Genomic DNA, 24047 nt, shown 5'->3' with positions numbered 1-24047 from the left:
AAAGTGCAGGGTTGGGAGGAGAACACAGGGAAGCATGAAGGTGGAACATGCCAGTTTAGCACGCTGCCCCCTGGGGATTAACTGCAGGTGGCAGATAAGTTCAGCAAGATGGTGGTCCTACGCTATGGTGATTACATTTACTTATTTATTATAACAGAGGGCCCATGTCTTCAGATGGGAAATGAGGTGAATTACACCCACTGCCTTCTCCCCTCCAAGCTGGTCCTACACAGAACTGTACCACTGAGCAGTGTTGTCCAGCGATGCCTAAGGAAATCTCCTCTTCCCTCCACCCGCTCCCCCCCCCCCCCCCGCTCCCTGCAACGCACTTTTTCATTATTTTAATGTGCTCTGGCAGCAGATACTCTGATCTGGCCTCTCTAACAGTGAGGAACCTAAATAAAAGTGACTCAAGCTATCACATAAAAAGAAAAGCAGCTACAGTCTGCATCTGTTCTCTCTCATTACACAGCCAAATGCTCACAGCATGTCCAGAATGAAATGGAGAATCATCTGTTGCGGTGCCAGTGACAAAGTATTTTCTTTAAAAATATATACATAATGAGAGCTAAAGTGCTTTCTCTCTCATCCTTTGTGATACAGTGTGGTTCAGCAGTTAGGACAAGAACCTAGGAGGAATTCAAGGCTCCTGAGTTCTTACCAGGGCCGGCTCTGGCTTTTTTGCCGCCCCAGGCAAAAAAGCCTCCGCCGCCCCCCCCCCCCCCCCGCGGGGGAGGGGGGGGCGGCCGGAGCCGGGGGGGGGGGGCGGCGAGCCCCGGCGGGGGCTCCGCTCTCCCGCCGGGGGGAGGGTGGCCGGAGCCCCGGGGCGAGGGTGGCGAGCCCCGGCGGGGGCTCCGCTCTCCCCCCGGCGGCGGGGGCAGGGCGCCGGGGGGGAGGGCGGCCGGAGCCCTGGGAGGAGGGCGGCAAGCCCCGGCGGGGGCTCGGCTCTTCCCCCCCCCCCCCCCGGCGGCCAGAGCGCCGGGGGCAGGGCGGCGAGAGGGCGGCGAGCCCCGGCTGGGGCTCGGCTCTCCCCCCGGCGGCCAGAGCGCAGGGGGGAGGGCGGCGAGCCCGGCTGTGGCCCCGCTCTCCCCGGCGGCCTGAGCGCCGCGCCGCCCCCCTCCAGGTGCCGCCCCAAGCACCAGCTTGGTTGCCTGGTGCCTGGAGCCGGCCCTGGTTCTTACGGACTTCTTGTCAGCAAGTCACATAAGCTCTTTGTGTCTCAGGTAACCCATTTGGATATAACAGTCCTTCCCTACTATGTCTCATAGGCTTAGTTGGACATAAAGTACTTTGTGACCCTCTGGCAAGAGGTACCATACAAGTATTAAAAACCCTCTTATAATATTCCTCCTTTTTCACTCCCTCTTTCTTGTTGCTGGTGGTCATTCAAAGCCCCAAATTTCAGGCCAGGCCAAGTTACAAAGCCAATGCCTCTGCTGACAGTTGACTCCAATACTATTATACAGACAAAATGGGTGAGGTAATGTCTTTTTATTGGACTAGCTTCTGTTGGTGACAGAGACAAACTTTCGAGCTTATATAGAGCTTTTCATCAGGTCCCGGTGCTATTAGTCAATCAGCAAGAAAAACTCTGGAAGAACATCACTGGGATCTTCCTGAGAGAATAAGCAAAAATCCCCTCACTACAGGTCTTAAATTCAGTGGTGGCAGACAGATGTATATAATCTCCCGTCAGCTATGGCAAGCCATGATGGGGTCCTTCGGGTCCAGAAGGTCTCTCAGTTTGCTTTATGAGGTACGATATACATATGCCTGTTCTGTGAGTTAAAATACAGTTTGTCCCAATGAGTACAGGAGACTACTAAACACAAAATATTTCATCTCCTGACCATAAATGTTAGTTAACTGGCTGACATCTCTTAAAAAAGAAAACAAAAACAAAAAATCACTCCTCTCGATCCCCTTCATGTGAGCAAAAGGTACTGATGCTAGTAAAATGCAGAAGAACAACATACAGAAAGGTCTCATGAATTACCGTAGCTTATTTCAAGAAGGTTTGACAGTCTAAGGTGCCACAAGTACTCCTGTTATTTTCATGAATTGTAATGTCCACAGTCACTTACACTGAAGTTTAGATCAATTCACAACTTCCTAACCACAAAAATGTGCCCACCTGTAATTTTTAAAGGGTGGGGGGGAAAAAAAACCCGACCTTGCCCATAAAGCAGAGACACAAGTTCTAGCAAGTTGTGCACATACAGACACCTTTTAGTTAGACTAGTTTGCTGAGAAGTAATGATAGGTGTCGGTATACATCAGAAAGCAGTAAATGAGAAGGCTGAAGCAGACGGGAGAGCTCGATGGTTTTCATGCAGCCTCTGTGAAAATAACAGTCAGCAGACAGATGTAATCTAGCTGCCTCTTGCTGAGTAGATTATACAGTTCATCGGAGTTATGTGACTTCATGGTTATTGTCAGCTCTTTACATTTCAGAGTAGATAACAGTTTTTCAAATTAAAATACAGAAAAAATCCCAAACAATGACCGCATCCTTGTGACTTCCCAGCTCAGTGCAAACCTTTGGCAGTCCCATTTCCGTTAACAGATGTTTCCTCACTAAAGCTTGTGTGTTAAACTCAGATTTTGACTGATAATCTTCATTCAGATTCACCAAGTTACCCATGATTTAACCTCTGGCAATTTTCATACAATCTCAGGCCCCAATCCTGGAAACACACATGCAGTCCCATGAATTTCAAGCATTGTGACCTTATTTATTCCACACTCAGTAGCAAAAATCAATTAAAATATCAAATTTGAATTCTCCTCACTTAGCTATCTCTGCGTTTTGAGAACACATTCACTAATTCTGTTACTGAAAGTGCACTTTGGGAAGAAGGAAAAGTCGGTATGTAGCAGTGGGCCCCTAATTAAACCAAGATGTTTATGAATGCCATAAATCTGATACGTAGAGTTAATGTAATTGTTTCTATACCCCCAATTCCCACGGTATAGAATCATGTTTCTGACTGCAGAAAGTAGTGTCCCCATCAAAATAGGTAGATTAGACAAAAGGAACCATGAATAGGGTTAGTCTAGAAATCTCTCTCATGAGTGTACAAGACTGTGACCATTTCTGGATTCTTTAAAAAGCCAGTATCAACTATATTCATATATACATATATATTCATATATATGCACTCACATTTAAATCCATCTGTAGATATAGCATCCATTGAACAGTCTTCCCTATTCTTTTTTTAAAATCCTTTAAACATTATTTTACATTGGTTCCTGTGTAAATTTATGCTCTCTGTGGATGGATGGCCAATCATGCATCTCTGGCATGTTTCCTGAGGTTTGCAACAAACTCACCCAGGACAAATATTGCTGCACTCACACTTAGTGAGTTTGGTTTACTTTACTGTACTTTTGAGGAAGTTTATCTTGGCAAGTAAAAATCCAGAAATGGCCCATAGCCAACTTCAAGAATGTTCAGGAGCCAGCAGCAGCGGATCGCATTGGATACCATGAGTGGCAGCACCAGGAACACAAGTTGTTTGTTTGAACCACTTCTATTATTCAGCAATGCAATTACAGAGGCACCATTTTCTAGTACTTGGAGCAGAGTATTGTCTCACTATGGTGCTGATCCAATGCTCATTGAAGACAATGGGAGTCTTTCCTTCAAAGGGCACTGAATCAGGAACTAAGGTACCTGGTGTAAATTATTTAACTTTATGTATCTCAATTTTATGACTTGTGAAATGGGTATTATAATATCCATCATTGTAAAGTGCTTGGATGTAAGTTGCTATATTAATGGTGCTGTATGAATGCAAAGTACCATCACAGATATTAATGGAAGCAGTCCTTATGAATTATAGAGTTGACTAGACTCTTGTGGCAGAAACATATATTCTGCTTTAGGACATTCTATTTCTCTATATTCTTTGCTACATGAAGGAGAAGAGCGAATCTCTGTGTACTCATTTGTTTTATAGTCTTCAAAATACCACTTGAAAACAGATAAGGGGCAGATCCCTTCTTTGCTGCATGGAACAAACGCTTTTTTGATGAAGAACGGCACTTTCAGGAAAAAAAGAGAGAAGGCAGATTTCAGTGGCACACATCATGGAGTAAGGTACTACTCAATATGAGCAAAGTGATAGAATCAGTGACAGAATCAGAACTTAAGGTATTGACTAAAAAAATGACAAATATGTTTTCAAGGAGAAAAAAAATGGGGTTTTCACCCGCCAAATTCAAGATTCTGTTTCCGAAGCAATAACCATGTAGAAGAACGCAGCTCCTTGATCTGTTTTGCGTTATCTTAAATTATGGCAGATTTGATTTCTTAAAGTTTTCTACTTTTCAGCATTTATAATTTCAGTGGGAGTGAAGAATGTAGGATTAGAGGAAATGAAAATTGACTGGTCACATTTTTTTTCCAAACCCGTTTCATTTCAAGTTCATCATGCATTAGCAACATGCAGAAATAGTTGCACTATAAACATTACAGGGAAATAAGCAAAAGCTTTACATGGAAATTAAAAAAAATACAGAAAACATTCATCTTAACAGGTTTTGTAAAACTTAGACAAAAATTTATTTTTAGTCCTCTACTACATTCAAAATAAGATGACTGGCAGTAATGTTGCAAGTTAGGTTGACCTCCTGTTTCCTTACAACACCATACGCAAGCAATAATGTTCAAGATGACATACGGTAACTCATCTGACTAAACTCATGGAAGGGACTGCAGCAGAAATCGATAAGCAGTGACTACAAGTGGCATTATGAATAAAACAAAGCCTTTATTTTAAGAATGGTAACCATATTTAATAAAGAGGATGGAAAAGGTTTTCAAGTGGTAAGTCTTCACTAAATCAATCCATGGTTTATAATTTATTTTGAATAAATCATTTAAACTAGGTGCAATCTCAGTGCTGAGGTGAGTAAATTCTGCCTCATCTCTCCACAAGGGCATATGTAAATGTCAGGGATTCTCTGCACATGTGTTTGTGGTCAATATTACAAAGACTGGTCTCATACCATAACATCATAATAGAATGTGATATTTAAAAAGCCTTTTAGAGAATTATTTATCTGCAACTATTTTAAAGACTACGGAAGCATGTAATATAACTGCTCAGTTTTCAATTTTATATGTATATGTATCTTGCCTTATTTCTGCCAACTGTGCTATTTATGTACTTGATCTCTGTTGCTACATCAAAAAAGGAAAAAGTGGAAGGAGACACTGTTTAGTTCCATTATCAAGGAAGAAAGGCCCGTAAGCCAGTGTCATTATTCATTATGTGTGCAGGGGCTAAGTTTCATATGAGACGATCTAGAAAAATAAACACGTCACTCCACCTACACTACTAGGGAAATATCAATAAAGAAAAATAAGATCAATGTCCAATGTCTTTTGTAAATCTGAGGTGGGGAGGGGAAAAGGAGGGACCTGTGATTATAACATATAGTTAAGGAAGGAACACCCCACCCCCAATTCCTGATGGGCTTCTAACCATATCGTATTGCAATAGTACTGAAAAATGGAGTAAGACAGCAAAAAACAAGAAAGCAGCTACGGAAACAATCTCAACCTCTCACAAATAGTTAGTGTGGGGCTTGAGATACAAAGGCAAGCACATAAGTAGTGCTGCCCAGATCTATTGCTGAGTGGGGCGATGGTGCCTCCTGGGACGTGATATCACATGCCCGTGTCAGCGAGAGGCTGCAGAATCTGCTATGGGAGAACTTAGTGCAGCAGCAGGTATGCTCTGCCTCATATGAAGGAACTCTATTGAGACCAGGTTGTGGCTGGGAACAAGGCAAGACCTGGTACCTCAGAGCCAGGGGTATAAAGTCAATCCGAAGTTCTCTTTCTACTTAGATGATCAAGTAATCTATCAGTGAGAACTGCTGACACACTTATACGGACCATGTTGTTCCTTGCACCTTCTTTTTAGCTCCCAACTTCAATAAACCCAATTAGAATCACAATCAATATAACTAATCCTGTTTAAGGCATTCAAAACCCTTGGATCCCAAAGAAGGGGTGTAGAAAATACTGAAGTGTATATATTTGAAGAAACAGCTACTCTGTGAGAAACATCTTTCAGAAGGATTCTCCATCCTTATCCAAACAGCTTTAGAATCCCAGATAACATGTTGGCAGGGTGATTAACCAGTCTAGAGAGACACAGGCCCTGACCTTGCAACCCTTACTTATATGAACTATCCTTATGCAAATAGTACCGTCAAAACTAATCAGGCTAATCACTTAGGAAGTGTTGCAGTATGGCTATTATATTTGTAGTTGTATCAATAGGCACAGTTAGGGCTCCGTGTCTGTCACGGAGGTTGCGGAAGTCACAGATCCCATGACTTTCCAGCTGCTCAGGTGGCCCCGGGGACAGCCACACTAGCCACTGCTGGAGCAGCCCCGGGGACAGCCACACCAGCCACTGCTGGAGCAGCCCTGGGGACAGCCACACCAGCCACTGCTTGGGTGGCCCCCGGCAGTGGTCCCCGGGCAGCTGGCCAGAGCAGCCGTGGTCCCCTGGCCCCCGGCAGCTGGTGCCACTGGCCCCGGGCAACACCTTTCCCCCCCACACCCTTCCCAGCAATGGCCTCCCCACACCACCACCCAAGAATTAGTCACAGGTATTTTTAGTAACAGGTCACAGGCCGTGTTTATTGCCTGTGACCTGTCCATGACTTTTACTAAAAATACCTGTGACTAGATCATAGCCTTAGGCGGAGGCTAGGTCTACTGCAGCGGGGGTCCGACCTAAGATACGCAACTTCAGCTACGTGAATACCGTAGCTGAAGTTGCGTATTTTAGGTCGGCTTACCTAGCGGTGAGGACGCGGGAAAGTCGACCGCTGCCGCGCTGCCGCCGCCTCCGCTGCCGCCTCCTGCCGAGGTGGATTTCCGGAGTCAACGGCAGAGCGATCAGGGATCGATTTTACCGCGTCTTCACTAGACGCGGTAAGTCGATCCCCGAAAAACCGATTGCTACCCGCCGGATCGGCGGGTAGTGAAGACAAAGCCATAGTCACTGGAGTGATGGGGTGTTAATCCTGACCCATGGCGAGTAACTGAAGCCAGAAAATTAGGTTAATGCTCTCAACAAGACTGGTAATGTGTCTGGTGCCACACATTTGTTACAGATGTCAGACTCCACTGAAAACTCAACAGGCTTTGGTAGTCAATATATTCTTTGCTTCTAGCAGATCAGTTTTATTAAAAGAGCTATTAAAGGTGCATTCTTTTATTGCCTGGCACACAGAGCAGCGTTATTGTCCTTCAGAGCCCCCTCCTCCTCCAAACACACACCAATTCTATTTTCCATAACAATGTTCAAAGGACTGCAACTCCAGGTGGCTGAAAGACTGTCTGCTTTCCCTGCTTCCTCTGGTATTGCTGCTAGCTGTTAAGTTAAAGGTGCCATTTCCCTCAGGTTAAAAAGGTGAGAAGTTGGGACTTGTCCTATGTCATTCCATTAAGTGGCTTTTGTGTGTGTGAATAATACAAGTTAGTGTGCGCTGTTGGGTTTGCATTTTCATGGTTAAAATGCTACAGGCTTCCAATATCGCCTAAAGCATGGCCACTATAGAATACATGTTCATTTGGAAAATGAATGACATGGACTATACCATCAAGCTTTTAAGTTTTAGTCGCTGGACTGCCCTTCCCTCCAACCTCCCGAAAATGAAGCTGATAACTTTCATGGCATCCCTCAGGTGACAAAGATCGTATCATTAGTGAGGGGAAACAAAGAAGTCCTGCTGTTGTATGTATAAAGCTTTAAGTCTGATTTCTTAAGTAAATTAATTACTAGGCCTCAGGTCTTTGCAAACTGCTGTGATCTCAGAGAAAATACTATATTCTTATCCTGAAGTCCACTAGAGGGTGAAAAAGGACTGTGATATTACAATGAAAAAAGTAAAGTGGGTGTAAAAATATCTATAGATGAAGGATCTTCCATGGACAAATGCTAGCCTGTTAAACGCAGCTTTTTGTATCCATACACATATGCAGTTATGTGTATAGAGTTTAAAAAATTGTAACAATCTTTCATACAGTTTATATCTTAAAAACAGGGCTCTCCAACAGCTGACACTAACTAAAAGGATCGCTCTTTGAAACATCCAGAAAGAGTTTAGAGGTATATATAAGAGCAAAGATAATCATAAACTACACTTCAGTGTCAGCAATATGACACCAAATTTCAGCAAATCTGCCTTAAATGAGCCATTTATCTGGGGAGCTAGAGAGAAACAGACAATCCATCGTGAACTAACTTATCCGGAGAACGGATTGAAATGTCCTCCCCTAGCCATGTTGCTTTTACTGTCAATAAAGGTAGAGAATAGGTCAATATTTAACAATTTTGCCTTCGGGCTTTCCTGAAGGATCAAAGATGGCAGAAGTAGAAGAATTTAGACGTGCTACCATGTTTTTCCTACTCCATGTAGGAGGAACATAAATGTGAAAGTTGTTTCCTATTGAACTTGTATGTGCCTCACTCCTCCCCCATACACAAGCTATCGGCACAATGCATATCTCCTGGGAGTTTACCATCAATCCTAAATTTTAGGTACCTTACACTCAAATAAAATGTTTTTGCTTCCCAGCCATACTTCAGGTAGCCAAAAAAAAAAAAGGAAGATATTTTAGATTTATAAATACTTAAAAGATAACCAATCCTAGGGGTCTGGGTAACCTGCCACTGCCTAAAATAATGTGGGCCATATTATAAAAATAATAATACTAATAATAGCTCTTTATATTCAGGAAGCTTTTTTCAGTTTCACAGAATTCTTCCTAGCTTTTAAATCAATAGTCACATACATAGTCAAGAAACAAAAGGCTAAATTTAAACATCTGCCATTCTAAGAAGCTAGTCTCAAGATCTGGATGCTTTAAGTATCTTGTTTCTGAACTTCAGGTCCTCACAGGTTACTAAAACTGTCTTTGGTGAAATAGGAGTTGACCTTTCATTTACAAGCTGCCTGATAGCAAACTCTTGGATTAAAATTGCCTCTAACAGAGGCAGTTAATTCATACCTAGTCACCTAAAAGGCTGTGTTTCAGTGAACAGGACAGAGACCAGGTTCCATTACTGGCTCTGCCACTAATCTTTTTGTTACCTTGGGCAAGTCCCTTCACTTCTCCATTCCTGTATTTCCTTTCTCACCCTTTGTTTTGTCTATTCAAGCATGCCAGATCTTTGGGGGGCAAAGATTGTCCCTTCCTATATATTTGTTCAGTGCTGTAATGAGGCCTTTGCTTGCCCTCGCAACAAATCTGCCAGAGACCCCTTCTGAGTGCAATCACCAGTGCCTTTTATTTTTAGTGTCAGCTCCCACCACCTTCTATTTACAGTCTGCTCCATACCAGCAACCTGGGGGACAGCTAGCTTCTCCAGCCAGCAGGGATACACAGCCTCTGGCTCTTCCCTTTCCTTTCTCTTCCCTTCCTTCCTGCCAGCCTTATATCGCCCCCTGGCTAATGAGGCCCGCAGGTGCTTCTCGTCTAGCAATTTGACGTGGCCTACTCCGCCAGCCCCAATTAATGCTTCTTAATAGGAGCTGGACTAACAGGGGCCTGGCTCAGGACCTCCTGGCCAGCACCCTGTTGTTACAAGTGCCTACTAGAAAGAGGCCCTGATCTCTGACTATGGCCTCTGGGCACTACAGTAATACAAATAATAAATAAGTAGCTATACTAAAAAGACTTCCCCCTTGAGTCCTCTCAGGTGCTCAGATAGTAGATGGTGGGTGTGGTGAATACTTGGAACAAGAGAGTATTGTTGGGTGATGGTGCTTTTGACAGGTCCAAATATCCATCTTGGCTAATCCCATTTCCCCTTTAAAAAAAGAACATATGAAGAAAGTAAAATAAATCAAAGTGATGCCACATTAATTGGCTTTATATAATTGCTTTCCTGTTTGATTATTCTTTAATTTTATGGTATTTTAAGTTCCTGGGCAGCACCCTGAGCAACTTGGCTCAGGGTGTTTATAATAATAAAAAGAATGATTTTTATGCAGCAAACATTGCCATGTCTCCAGATTCCAGTCTTTCCATGGCCACCAGAACAGATTAAAAAACCATAATGTGACTTTACTGTTCTGTTGCACTGTAGTGGGGACCACAAAACTATCTGTCACGGGACAAGAGAAATCCTCCTCTTTTCTATCGACTGTATCGAAGGGTTCTGTGAATCCACTCCAGGTGCCTTTGGATTCTTCATTCTGCTCCCACACTTCCAGGAGATGAGGCCTTTCCCTTCAACATTCCTCAGCTCCTGTTGTGCTGGAACACTCAAAACAGCTGAAGAATTCTGGCAAACCCTTCAACAGCAGCCTACAAAAGACAGACTAGCAAAATGGGAGCATGAAGCTCCCAAGAACATACACACACGCCTCGCAGCTCACACACGCGTCCTTCTCCCCATCCCCTCTTTTTCCTTCCCCTTTGAACAGACTAGAGCTCAGTGAGGATGGTAGTGAGCTCATAGAAACCCAAAGAATCTGTAGTAATACTTTGTCTTAAGCAACAAATGAATAACATTCTGATAAGCAAACGTATTTCATTCAAGTCACTTGCACAATATTTCTCATCTTCAAAACCATTGAACATGTGATTCATATTCTATTACTACACCATGTCATTCTAAAACAATAGTGGCTTCCCAGGATTCCTTTGATATTGGTCCAATATGAAGGGAAGATTGTAGTGTTAATGCAGATAGTGGTATTTCTTCTCTTTATTCATTTAAAATTATTTTAAAGAATGTACACAGCAAGCTTTGGTATTAAACTGGGGTAACCACAAACAAGCCATCTATAGTGGCTTGTATGTCAAGAATGACTAGAGAATTAAATGTACACACTACCACCTGCCACTCAAAAGTCATAACCAAACTGATCCACTGACAAACACTGAATGTAGCTCAGCTGTCCTGTCTCTCCAACTCTGGCAGACAACTGTCATCGCAGAACCATAGTAACTTCACAGAGTAAATTTCTAAGTCCATCCCCATCGTCAGTGCAGGTAATTCCCTACAGTTATTCTGAAACGCTAATGTAGTCATACTCCAAATTCTATTCCTAGCTCTGATTCACTGGCCTTGGACAAGATAATTAACTCTTGTAGCCAAATTCTATTCTTCGTTACACTGGTTTAAATCCAGACTAACTCCATTGTTTGTAACCTAGTTGCTCTGAATTTAAAATTGTGTAACTATTGTGTTACAGTGTTGAAAACCGTGGCTACACTAGGGAGATTTCCACGGATACCGCTTCACCAGTAGTTGAAATCCAAGAGCAGATGAGGCCTTAAATTTACGCATCTGTTAACACACACACACACACACACCAGGGACAATGGCACTTAAGTTACCAGCCCTAAAGGGTGTGATGAAAGTTAATTAATGTTTGTAAAGTGCTTTGAAGATAGAAAATGCTGTACAAAGATTAAATAAAAATATTTTGATAGATTTCTTGTAGGCTAGCAACTGAATGCTCTAATTACTTGGCCTTCAGTCATTTTGGTATGGCTGATAATATGAAACGTATGAACTTAATAAGGTGGACTTCCAATGCTCAGATTCTTTTCTGCCCCTCACTTACATGACTTTGCAGTGGCTCTCACATGCCGTACAGCTTTAAACTAGCTTTCCTCTCAAGGGCTGCTGTGAAGCAGGACTGAATCAGCTCAGATACTATGGTGAAGGGGGAGACACATGAGCACATACACAAGCAGAGACAGACAGACAGACAGACAGCTGACTGAAAGTTTTATCACTCAGAAAAAAGTTCCACTTATTGTTTTCTTATCGTCTTAGTTTGTCTTGGACAAAGGTTCTCTAATTTGATTATTCTTCTCTTTGATTTCTTGTTCCTGCTTTATCTAATTCTTTGGCTTATCTTCCCATATAGACCTAAACCAACTGATTACAGTTGCTATCTCTTCGAGGAATTCTGCAACAACAGGTAGCAGACAGGTTTAAAGTGATTATTATTAAGCGTTTTTAATGGGGGTCTCTCACATTCCAAGTGTTGCTGCTGCGAGATTTACCATTAGGAAAGAATTTATTCTAAATTAGCTTCTAATCCCCATCCATTTTGTCTGTCATGACCAGCAATACCAGAAGTTCTATCAATTAATCCTTTTGCTAAAGTGATGAAATTCAATCCTTTTGCCAAGTATTGCTAGTTCATATTGACATATATGTATATAATATATAATGTCATTACTTCCATAACCCAATTTACTTTAATAACCAGAAATTAAGAGGTAGGTAACTACCGGCCATAGTAATCTCACATTGCTTTGCTTCCTTATGTAAGATGCAAAACCTATTATAGTATAAATAATAGGGGAGCAGGGGTCTTAGCTGATATTCATTCATTTTATTATCTTGGGGAACTCAGCGATTGTATGACGACTCTGGTTACTGATCAATCTCTCCAAACTAACTTCTATCTCCCTCAAATCACAAACTACCTTGTTTGATATGGAACTTTCTGTGTGCGCTTCAGGCGACATTGCCAAAAATAGAGGATTTACACAATGCTGATAAAAGATCAAGAGCTCAAAGAAGTGTAACTGTGCAACATCAGAACCTATATCTCAAAGAAGAGAAGGGACAGAGGCAAAAAAAGAAACCAATCCCCTTGAGTTCACAGATGGAAGTCTTTCTCCCTCTGTGCAGCTTTATTGGGGGGACAAATCTGCTGGAGGGGGGAGGGGGAGGACACTCCAGAATATATCCAGATGTTCACAACTATTCACAATGTGTTTCTAATTTGCTTCAGAACACACTCTCGATTAGGATCCATACATTTCTTGGGTGACCCACAAGGCTGATACTGGTGCTACAGCTACAGATTTTGAATACCGGAGTGAGTCCTGGACATTTATCTCAAACATCATCTTTATTATTCCTCAAGGATCAGAGGCTCTGCTCATTTATTCAAAAGCTTAGGAAAAACAGAAGCAAGTGCAGGGCTGGGCTGACTTTTTGAATCTCTATTGTAGATCAGATTCAGCATATGTGTGGATACACTGACTGAAGTCTTTGAGCAACAATTCCTGGGGTAAAACATGGAGTCTGCTTGCAGAGTTGTATTTAACTTTAAAAAAACCCACATTGTTACTAAGGAAGGGAACAGCATGGATGTGCTGGCGAGGGATTACATTTTCCTAGGAGATTCCATTCTTTGTTTTAGCACCTCCTTCATAGACCAGATTCTGATACTCTTCCTCTAGTCTAGCAGCACTCTGTTCAACTAGGATATCAGACTTTGGCCCAAACTGAATACAAAACCACTAAGAAATCTCAGACACTGAACCATCAAATGTAAATTTTAAGTAAATACTGGCTGTCATTTTATTAGACCCTACTCCTCCATGTAGCCACTTTATAAATACAACCACTGTATCTAGCAAGTCATCAGTACTAACCCATCTTTTCCTGCAGCTGGGACCACGTACTCACAAGTGGTAGTTGTCTGAAAAACATTGGTACATTGCACAGTGTTCCGAGATGCTGATGAATAACTCCACAGCATTCTGGAAGCTCTCTCCCTCTCTCTCTCTGTGGCGCCTGCTTACACTTGCTATCTTTCTCAGATTAGTGTCAATCGGATTGGCATTTTGGAATTCTTCTAATCATATGCAAATGAGAAATAAACACAGCTGCATACCACAAAAAGTGTGTTTGTTTTAGGTTTGGATGGTTATTTTAAAGAGATCTTCCCATCTGCTTGTTTATTTTGTATTTATTTTGTTGTTGTTTTTTGTTTTTACAGAAGTGGCTTTATCCCCTGTAATGAAATTTACCTACCATTTTCACATTGGGTAACATGATTGCTTCCTTTTGGGGAGGGGCGGGGGGGGGGGGGAGGGGGTTATCTTCTACATTGAGAGAGGAAAAAAACACAGAAGGAATTGAAGTCACTCAACCAAAGTTTTTTCTCTATCAACTCCTCAGGTTCCGATTAGATTAGATCACAGAGTTAATAAAAATCCAGTTTGCCAGTGCCAGCAGATACACAGCTTTTCTAGGACCAAATAGCACAGTGAGAACAAATTCAATTCATTTTGGTTCAAAGTAAAAGTCCTCCTGAATTTAAAAAAACAAGAAAATCACTACAGCTGGTCCTATAAGACTGAAACTAGAAGACAAACAGGCCTACATATCTGGAGGGATTCTATTACCATAATTACTAAATAATATCTGATAAATGTGAGCTACCTATTTTATACCACATATTAAACAAAACCAGGGGGTGAAGAGACTTGAGTAAAGTGGAGTTAAGACTGTAAGTATCTACCAGTCACTAAAGAGAACCATCCCTTTTGAAAATGTGGGGTTGTCAAAAAAAATGCAAACACTAGAAAGCCTGCAAATGCCAAACTGAGGTTACACTTAAAACACACACACACACACACACACACACACACACACACACACACACACACACACACACACACATAAATGTATGGAAATGTGCAGTTAGGGTCCCCAAAATAACCATTACTCCACATCTGCCAACTTTCCAGCCTGTACAGCCATCTCATTTTGCCTGTAAAATAGACATGTTTTGCTGAAGGGGGTTTAATAGGATTCTGAGGTAGAATTTATCAGGTTTCCTCACCCTGCATTAGCTCAGCTCCAGCAGAGGTAGAAATGGTGGTGCTAGCATAGAGAAAGTGCAGGTGTTTTTACCACCCTTTTATCTTAGGCTCTGATTCAGCATGATACTTAAATACAAGGCTTGCTTTATTCCCATGCTTAAAGTCAGGCAAATGCTTAATGTTGAATCAGGGCCCAACAGCAGTCAGATGACAATGCTAAAAATGCTTGGCTCCCTGTCTCTACTACAGCTTCCATTGTTCCTCCTACTGGTGAAGAAAAATGCTCATGAATTTTACTAGTGTAGATAAAGCCTAAGAAGTTGTGTGCCTGAGGCTACCAATATATTAAATCCACATTACATCCATCATAAAGGCACAAACCATTTTTAACTACTATAGAGAAGAGAAAGTCTTTAGAAGTTTAGGTGTTCCACTACTTCTGCTTCGTGCGTGTGTGTCTGACTAATGAGGCTTGTAAACTCTCCACAATTATGAAGGTTTTATCTGTGTTCTCTACATTTTTTTAAACAAACCCAAATGTTGTTTATATTTTGTGGAGCCCAGTTCAGGCAACAAGACAAAACAAAATAGTGAATCCTGTTCCAGTGAGACAGAGGCATCCCAACAGTACTAACCAAACCAAAAACATAAAAACCACATGTAGATAATACTGAATTTGTAGAGCAGAGATGACCAGTTTTGTGGTAGGAAACAACCATCAACTTTAGGAGACACTGAATTTAATACACCTCTTCCTCGATATAATGCTGTCCTCGGGAGCCAAAAAAAATCTTACCGCGTTATAGGTGAAACTGCGTTATATCGAACTTGCTTTCATCCGCCAGAGTGCGCAGCCCCCCCCCCCCCCGGAGCACTGCTTTACCGCGTTATATCCGAATTTGTGTTATATCGGGTCGCGTTATATTGGGGTAGCGCTGTATATGTGAACAGCAGAAAGAAACAGAACTGGGAATAATGCAGGTAGGCACTTTAACACACACAGTTCCCTCAACAAACATCTATTGTGGCCTACAACATACATGGCTATTCTAATCTGGGTCTCTCTTGTGCAAAGACTAGCTCAATTAACCTCATCAACAATCGGTATGGTAGTTCTATGATATGGCCAAACATTCACTAGAGAGTGGATGATCTCATTTCCCATGTGATCTAAATCCATCTCTCCAGAGGTGAAAGGCTAATGAATTGTCCTATTTGTGCCATCTTCCCCCACTTTTCCTTGCTGCACACAGAATTTGTGAACAAATAATTGGTTGCCCAGCACCTTTCAGAACTATGCACATAGTCACAGTGGCATACAAAGATTACATACCCTAAAAAGTGTGCTGGTGGTGAGAAAAGGTTTTGGTTTTGTTTGGTGTTCATTTGTATTTTCTGACATTATACGTACACGTGTGTGTGTGTGTTGTGTATGTATGTATAAATACTCACTTTAAGAACATAAGGGATTAGGAGGGTGGATTTACAATGTATATATTAAAAGATACTGGATGGTCTCTTCTTTCCATATGAAAACATTTATAAGATATTATTAAAAAGGAAAAACAAAAGTGGTATATCTGTGTTCCTTATTTATTGCTTCTCAGTGACATCCATCTTTAATTTGAGCACCTTAGAAATCCAAACATTTTTATCATTTGCCAGTGATATAAGCACAAACTCAATCTATCTGAATCTCAAGCTGTATTTTCTTTGCCTTACAGATCATCAGCCACAATAGAGATCCTGGAATCAGAAAACTTAGCTGGTGATTGTCAGTGATGGATGAGACAACACAATGCAGTATGCTCTTTCACAGCTATATCATTTCTGCGGTGCCCTGTTAACAGGGCCGGCTCCAGGCACCAGGCAACCAAGCTGGTGCTTGGGGAGGCACCTGGAGGGGGGCAGCGCGGCGCTCGGGCCGCCGGGGAGAGCGGGGCCACAGCCGGGCTCGCCGCCCTCCCCACCGCGCCCTCCCCCGCCGGGGGGGAGAGCGGCGAGCCCCTGCCGGGGCTCGCCGCCCTGCGCTCTGGCCGCCGGGGGGAGAGCCGAGCCCCCGCCGGGGCTCGCCGCCCTGCCCCCGCCGGGGCTCGCCGCCCTGCCCCCGCCGGGGCTCGCCGCCCTGCCGCCGGGGCGGCGGAGGCTTTTTTGCCGGCCCTGCCTGTTAACAGCACTACAAACTTGTTTATGTCAGGAAACTGAGCGGATACATCTCCAAGAGACTCACAGGAAGCAGATATGAGCAGTAACAAGGTGCCACTTTCACAGAGTCACTTTTCTGGCCATAACTTCATTTTAACAGATGTCCAGTTGAATATTACCAGTGATCCATCCCTTTTAGGCTTGAAAAGCCACTATCTATTCTGACTGCAGTTTTCCCCAGCCAAGAAAACACATGGTGTGCAGGAACAGGCCAAATGTTTGCAAATGTGGGTAACTCCCTTGCTGTTCACAAACACTAATGCCCCCAAACCCAGCATATTCACCATTATAAAAACAAAGGCAAAAATCCAAATGAAAAATACAGTTACTGTGTTTAGGGACCAACTAAAAAGCCTTGATAACATTACAGTTTGGAACCATAATCCTTGTTTATAGAACACTGTTTTCCATCCATCTGCAGCCCCCGCTCCGTTGATGCAAGATATCCTGTTCTCCAGAACAATTTCGTTGAGTGCTTTTTGTTTCAACCTGGAGCAGGACATCCAGACCAAAATGGACATGGTCTGATAGGCATGGTAGTAGAGCTGATTACAGAGCAAAATTTAGAACTAAGATATCAAAACTTTCTCCCCAGAAAATTAAAACTCTCAGTATATAGGGTAGCACCAGTAAAGAGTCCATCCTTTTGGATTTCTTCCCATCAATGACTGGACTTAAAAGGACAATGACTTTCATCATTGGGAGGAAGGATAGCTCAGTGGCTTGAGCATTGGCCTGCTAAACCCAGGGTTGTGAGTTCAATCCTTGAGGGGCCACTTAAGGATCGGGGGCAAAATCAGTACTTGGTCCTTGCTAGTGAAGGCAGGGGGCTGGACTTGATGACCTTTCAGGGTCCCTTCCAGTTCTATGAGATAGGTATATCTCCATATATCTGAACAAATCACTAAGATCTATATGTAACTAACAAAACTGTGCCAATCACTGCCATCTTCATTTACCTGTATGTTAGATCTCCATCCTCACCCTTTGTCTTTTAGATGCAAGATCACTGCGACAGATTATCTGCATTTACAAAACACCCAGCACAGTGAGGTCCCAATCCTGATAGGAGCCTTTGGGTGCTTCTGGAACATACATTAACAACTTACATTAAGCTTGGTCTACACAGGTTATGACATGTGCAACCCCCTACTTAATAATAATACCTTTTGTAGTACAGAGGCAGGCTAAAACAGCCCTAAAAGAAAATTCAACAGCAAGTTGAGGTTAAAATCTCAGACAAAAATGAATGGGACAATATTTCTCCTATTTTCTGGGTGCTCCTCAAGCCACTATCATCTGCTCTTCAATTTAAATCAACTCCCAGTTAAAGCAGAGTTGTAGATAGTAATATTAATCTATTAAATCAACAATGTATTACTGACGACAGGTCCACCACCTGCTCCTCATGTACCTTCCAAGTAAAGTTTGCAATAACAAAATTTTTGCTGCTGTCAGCACTGCTGGGATAACATAGCTGTGGAAGAGTGCATTATCAACAGAATGGCTAGCTGATGTCCCAAAAACTTTCTCATTGTACAGAGAATGGATGTAACAACATTAATTTGATTTTCAACCACAAGGCTCTCTCTACATAGCTTGTAGAGCTGGCAGTTCCAAAAAAATTATCTTTTTGATTTATAAACAGCACATTTGATGCAGAAGCCACTGAAAAATATACCCCAAGATGCCATTTTCACACAGCCACTTTTCAGACTAACTTCCCTTTGAAAGCAGTAGCCGGTGAAATCACTCACAGATCTGACTTGCATTAGCTCATATCTTTTTAACCCACCACGAAGTTCTGCATCTTTGATGTGAGCTAATTAAGCTCGTATGGCTTTCCCCAGACTGCTTTCTGGAGCTCTGGAATGAAGAGAGCCAAATTAGGCCCATCTGTCTAAATGGAAGGGAGTTCTCTCCAGTTGTAACGCATGCTTCGTTACCCAGCACAGAAGCTGCCTTCCAAAATTCCTGAGTGCCAGGAAGGAGATTTTATAACTGCCAAAGCTTATCTGGAATAGTCACTGTATGCAGTTTGGAAGACAGCACGGTATCTCGGGATTAGGTTGAACCACTAAACTGTTCCAGTCACTTATTCATGCAGAAGGCTCAGCTGTCCGCACACTGTGGAATGTTCCATACGGAGCCCCCTGCAATAGAGTTGCATGCAAATCTTAAACATTCAAAACTATAGCATGAAAGCTTTTTCTTCACAGTGTTTAATTTGTTACACCATGGTAATCCTGCTAAAAATGAAATATTGTTTCCATTTAAAAAAATAAATCAAGAGGGATTAACTAACTTCAATTGAGCACAGGAGATTATTTTCTTACGGCCTGATTCTGAAGCTCTTCCATTTGCACAACTCCCACTGAAGTCAATGAGAGTTTTTTATGTGGCAGGGCTGCTGGACTCAAAGAAAGAAAGCAGCCATGTGGTCCATCTCACAAACCACAACTGCTGCAGCAATAGAAAGTCACTAATTGCTCCCAGAGTCACTTGTCTGTCTATGCTATGGATCAGGTGTGTGTGTGGGGGGGGGGGGGGAGGGGGCGAGTAAGGGAAAGATGGGAGTATTCTGCTTCTCTGTGATATTAAGACAGTAAATACATGAATCCAAAAGTCTACAAACCAAATTCAGGAGGCTCACAAGCTCCTCTGCATGTTAGACCTTTCACAATATTGGACGTATCTGAAGGGGTGAATGGAGGAGGAGGAGTGCTTGCAGTGAAGGTACAGGAGTGAGAGTCAAGTGACCTGAGTCTATTCTTGGCTTTGCCACAGGCTTGTGAATCAATAGGAAAGTCATCCGTGCCTCAGTTTACCTGTATAAACTAGGGATGCTCCACCTCATAGTTGTTTTGTCTGAAAGGCCCTTTGAGATCTCTGGGTAGATGGCACTAGAGAGGTGTAAAGTATTAATGTGACAGCATATACTCCTATGTCTTTGATATGTACTATAACATGTCACAGCTCTTATGAACTAACAGTGATTGACTTCACTGTTCATGGTATGTAAGCTCTGTGTCTTTGCTAACTACTTTGGTTTATTGGTTCTTACATTTAGTACTCAAACATTATCATCATGACAAAATTAAAAAAGCCAAGGTCCAAGTTTAAGAAATATTACTGAAGTAATCCCAACATTCTGTGAAATTTTAAGACCTGAATATGTTTCTATACATTACAAGGATTCTTACTGATACTCTGAAAACCAATAAAAAAAATTTATAATGAAAAAAGTATTGTAAGTAATAATATTTAGTGTACATTCTACATAGATATTTGTTCAGCAATCAGGCTAAATAATGTAAACAAAAGAAAAGAGGAAACAATTAGCAATTGCCAAACAATGAAAGAATCTCATTTAAGATTTTAGAACGGGCTCTTTTGAGAAAAAGATTTTCTTTACCAAAAAAAGGACTGACAACTGTGGTCCATGCCTACATCCATTTCAGCTACTGTGGAACTATATGCTTCTGAGGAGGCAGACTAACTTCTCTGGGACCCTAGTGTATCCTAATGCAGGATCAGTATCTGTGTACAGACTGCTTCAGTTTGGGAGACCTGAATAAAAGACAACATTTTACAGTTGTGGGAAGCTATGTTTTAAAATTATATAATATGAGGTTTAGGAACAAAGGTGTATCTCCTAATAACCATATTGGAAACATCCTTGAGCAAAGAACTAACTAATTTCTCTCATATTAAAGCAAGCATTTTCTTCCATCTCAGTCAACTTCTGTAAGGAACTTTGTGTAAGCAAAAAGATACAATAAGCTAACGCAATCTACAACCTAATGAATCATATCAATAGACCAACCTCAGTATTTCCCACAAAAATAATTAAGACCATCAGCTTGGAAGTGTTATTCTGTGGGCACACATGTGCGCTCTCAGCCCTATTTCCCTGAGCTAGAATGCTGAGTATTCCATCCATAGTGTATGCAAGAAAGGCCTGAGATGGAAAGATGTAGCTACTTCACTTACCATATCAAGGTCTTGAGAAACCCTCCGTTTGCGCAGCTCCTCCATCCTCTCACAAACATCAGTAAAACAGGTGTTATAGTAATCTGCATACTGCTGTGCCAGGTCATCGATGTTACCCAGTGACCCGTCCTAGGGAGAAGAGACAATGAAATAAAACAAAAGCTTAATCAAAGTTAAAAAACCTCAGATTTTAAAAGTAACCACGGTGATTACACATGAAATGGAATTATCAGGCCATCTTATTAATGTAAAATTTTCTGAAATTGTCATTGCCCAGGGCTGTGGCTTGCTTCTTTAGAGTCAGGGCCGGCGCAACCCATTAGGTGACCTAGGCGGTCGCCTAGGGTGCTACAATTTGGGGGGCGGGTACCGCGGCGGTATTTTGGCGGTGGGACCTTCCGCCGCCTCTGTGGGGAGCGGCATTTCAGGGCGGGACCTTCCGCTGCCTAGGGCGGCAGAAAAGCTGGTGGCACTCCTGTTTAGAGTGAGTGTTTTCTATTATATTACTGATGTAGAACTGACGAAAGCGGACGTCATGGCAGCTAAGGGGCATACCTCTGGCATCACATTCATGCCTGAAGCCCCCTTTCATGGATTCCCAATCCCCTTTGTTGGAATATCCCATATCCAGTAGGGATTTCCTTACAGTTCCTCTTCTGGGCAATGGGGGTTGCTGCACCTTCTCTGAAGGCCACTCCTGCTCCCCCTGCAGGGTGGCAACCAGAAGAGCAGCTGATGAGCACAGGGAGCAGGTGCTCACGTACTGTGAGGAGGGGGCCATGCAAGTGTCTAGGTACATACAGAAGACAGAAACATATGGCAGGGAAATAATGAGGCCCAAGAAACTACCCCCAGTCTGTTCCTTGCTGCACCAGGCACTCCAACACACATCCAAGCTCACTGGGTGTCCTAGGCACCCAGCCACTCATCCCACCACCAGCCTTCAGCCCAACCCAGCTGTCCCAATTGAGAACATTTCCTTCACTGCATATACCATTATTTGTGGGGAGTGGCTCTGTTGTCTCTGACAACAGTAAACACTTCTTCAAACATCATACTCTTCACTTACAAGCACAATGAGCAGGACTGCAAATTGTCCCAGTAGAACCATCAAGTTTCTGCCACCCATAAGGACACTACTAGTTGACCATTTTATCAGAATTTATGTATGAGAAAGGGACAAAGAGCACAGACAACACGACCCATTCTCCTTAAAACATTTTTTAACTTCTGCTATGAAAATCAATAAAGCTGGAAATACCAATCTAGTGTTAATCCACAAGAGATTTCAGAGAGGAGTCCTGCTGCCTCGCTCTGACACAATTTCATCAATACTGCATCTCTAGGGTGAGATGAAATTAAAATTCTACATCATCAGAAACTGGAGTTTTTCATAGGCACAAAGCATCAGTTTATTATAAAAATGATAATTGCTTTTCTTTATGGTGTGAAAACCATATTTGGAAAATATGAAAGACTGGAAAAAAACAGCAAAGTTCCTCTCAGGGGAAAAAACAGAAGGAAGAACTATGTTTTATGTGATACTAAAATACGGGGTCTAATATTGTGTGGGAGGTGAATTTGTTAAGAGTACAGAGAATTTTCTGGTGTCTTAATTGATGAGCATAAGAATTCAGGTTGAAAATCTAGAGTCAATAATATTAATACATACACCTAACATTAATATAAGTTGTTTTACAGAAAGTGGATCTAAAATTTCTTTACCAAAGTAAGAGTATTACTCTGAGTTGTGAAGGGCAAAATTTGCAATTAAATCAGGTGCCCTAATCGATATTTAAGCAACTAATACCAGCCCAATATTCAGAGATGCTGATTTGGGTGCCTAACTTTAGCCATCCAACTTTGCTCAAAGTCACAAAGAGAAGCCAGTATCAGAAGTAGAAACAGAATATAGGTCTCTTGATTCCTAAATGCCCTATCCACTGGCCAAGATTGCCATTCCAATGACAACTGTCATTCCAACGGGACGGGTTAGCAAGGTTCCAATAGGTTAGTTATTTGCCCATTAAAGCCAATATGGAATATTAATATATGCCTTTAAAAACAAACAATGTAGAGGTTTGGAACTAGGCTGCATTGTTGAAATGAAATATAGAACCCATTTCAAACCCATTACAAACATGTTTGTATCATGAATGTAAAGGGGAGGGAAACCAAGCAGTTGTTCTGTAGCAATGAACATAAAACTGACATAGAACAAATACAGTATGCTACATGCATTGGTTTATAAGCTAGGATAGGTGTAATTTTATTTCTGTTTTTGTACTATAGTAACGTGTATTATTGCACAGATCCTTATAAATGGAACATATGAATTTTGCTGTCTCAGTTCTATTAAAGTGTCTCCATTGCACTTTCCATACTTCTTCTAAAATGTTTATTATTTAGGTAAAAATGTCTACATAGTTCTTAAATATTTGTACTGTGACTTTTATATATTTTAAAAACGTTTGTTTCTTGAATGTTTGGATAAAAAAACGAACCAAGAAACAATCTTTTAAAATAATTATATATAGAAGTAGCAATGCGGATGTTTAAATAACAGAGAAAGCAAGATTATAGCAAGAAGGCCTACATTCATGAGCCACATCTTGCTATAACCACAGAAATTTGAAGACCTATTTAGCTGTCCAGTCCATCTTCTTGCCCAGGAAGAAAAGGCAGGACCTTATATTTTGAGATCAGATTATCCAGGTGGTCAATGAACACAGTCTAATTTCACTCCAAGTGAAAAAATATCATACCTAGGATTCTAAAACACAGGATCTACTTACACTAGTACTTTTTCACATGCTAAACTCCTAACAGTTTCCCTGAAAGTTTTGTAATTTTCATGTTACAAAAAACTCAAAGTAGTGTACACATCCAACAAAATCTCCTTTATGCCACTTGTTGAAGCAGTCACATCAGCACTTGGAATAACTCTGTATAACTCCCATCCACCATACTCCTCAACCTGCCAAGGCCCAAACATGGGACTTTCTGCGATAAAAAGACAAAAATTATTCATGCAGGAAAACTTAAATGCTGAGAGATTCATTCCCTTAGCATCAGTAACTTTCTATAACCTTAGTTTCATGATGCTTTATTTCTGGTGAATAATTTTCAACAACAGAAGTAAGGGGACACCACATTTGTATGGAATATAGGTAACTTTGTGATTAAAATGAGGTAGGCATGAGAGGATGCCAGCCATACC

The 24047-nt window shown here is 41.8% G+C and overlaps 1 protein-coding gene across 2 annotated transcripts in view; it reads right to left on the bottom strand.

Moving 5' to 3' along the window:
- Positions 1–24047, bottom strand: part of LOC135876128 (SAM and SH3 domain-containing protein 1-like) — an 873117-nt gene that overhangs the window by 118601 nt on the left and 730469 nt on the right. For both annotated transcript variants that reach the window (XM_065401311.1, XM_065401313.1), the window contains exon 2: positions 20828–20956. In XM_065401311.1, the coding sequence (XP_065257383.1) occupies positions 20828–20956 (129 nt within the window). The remainder of the gene's footprint in view (positions 1–20827; positions 20957–24047) is intronic.

Source organism: Emys orbicularis, chromosome 3 (genome assembly GCF_028017835.1).
Source record: "Emys orbicularis isolate rEmyOrb1 chromosome 3, rEmyOrb1.hap1, whole genome shotgun sequence".
Taxonomy (NCBI): domain Eukaryota; kingdom Metazoa; phylum Chordata; order Testudines; family Emydidae; genus Emys; species Emys orbicularis.
This window is presented reverse-complemented; position numbering and strand designations above follow the sequence as displayed.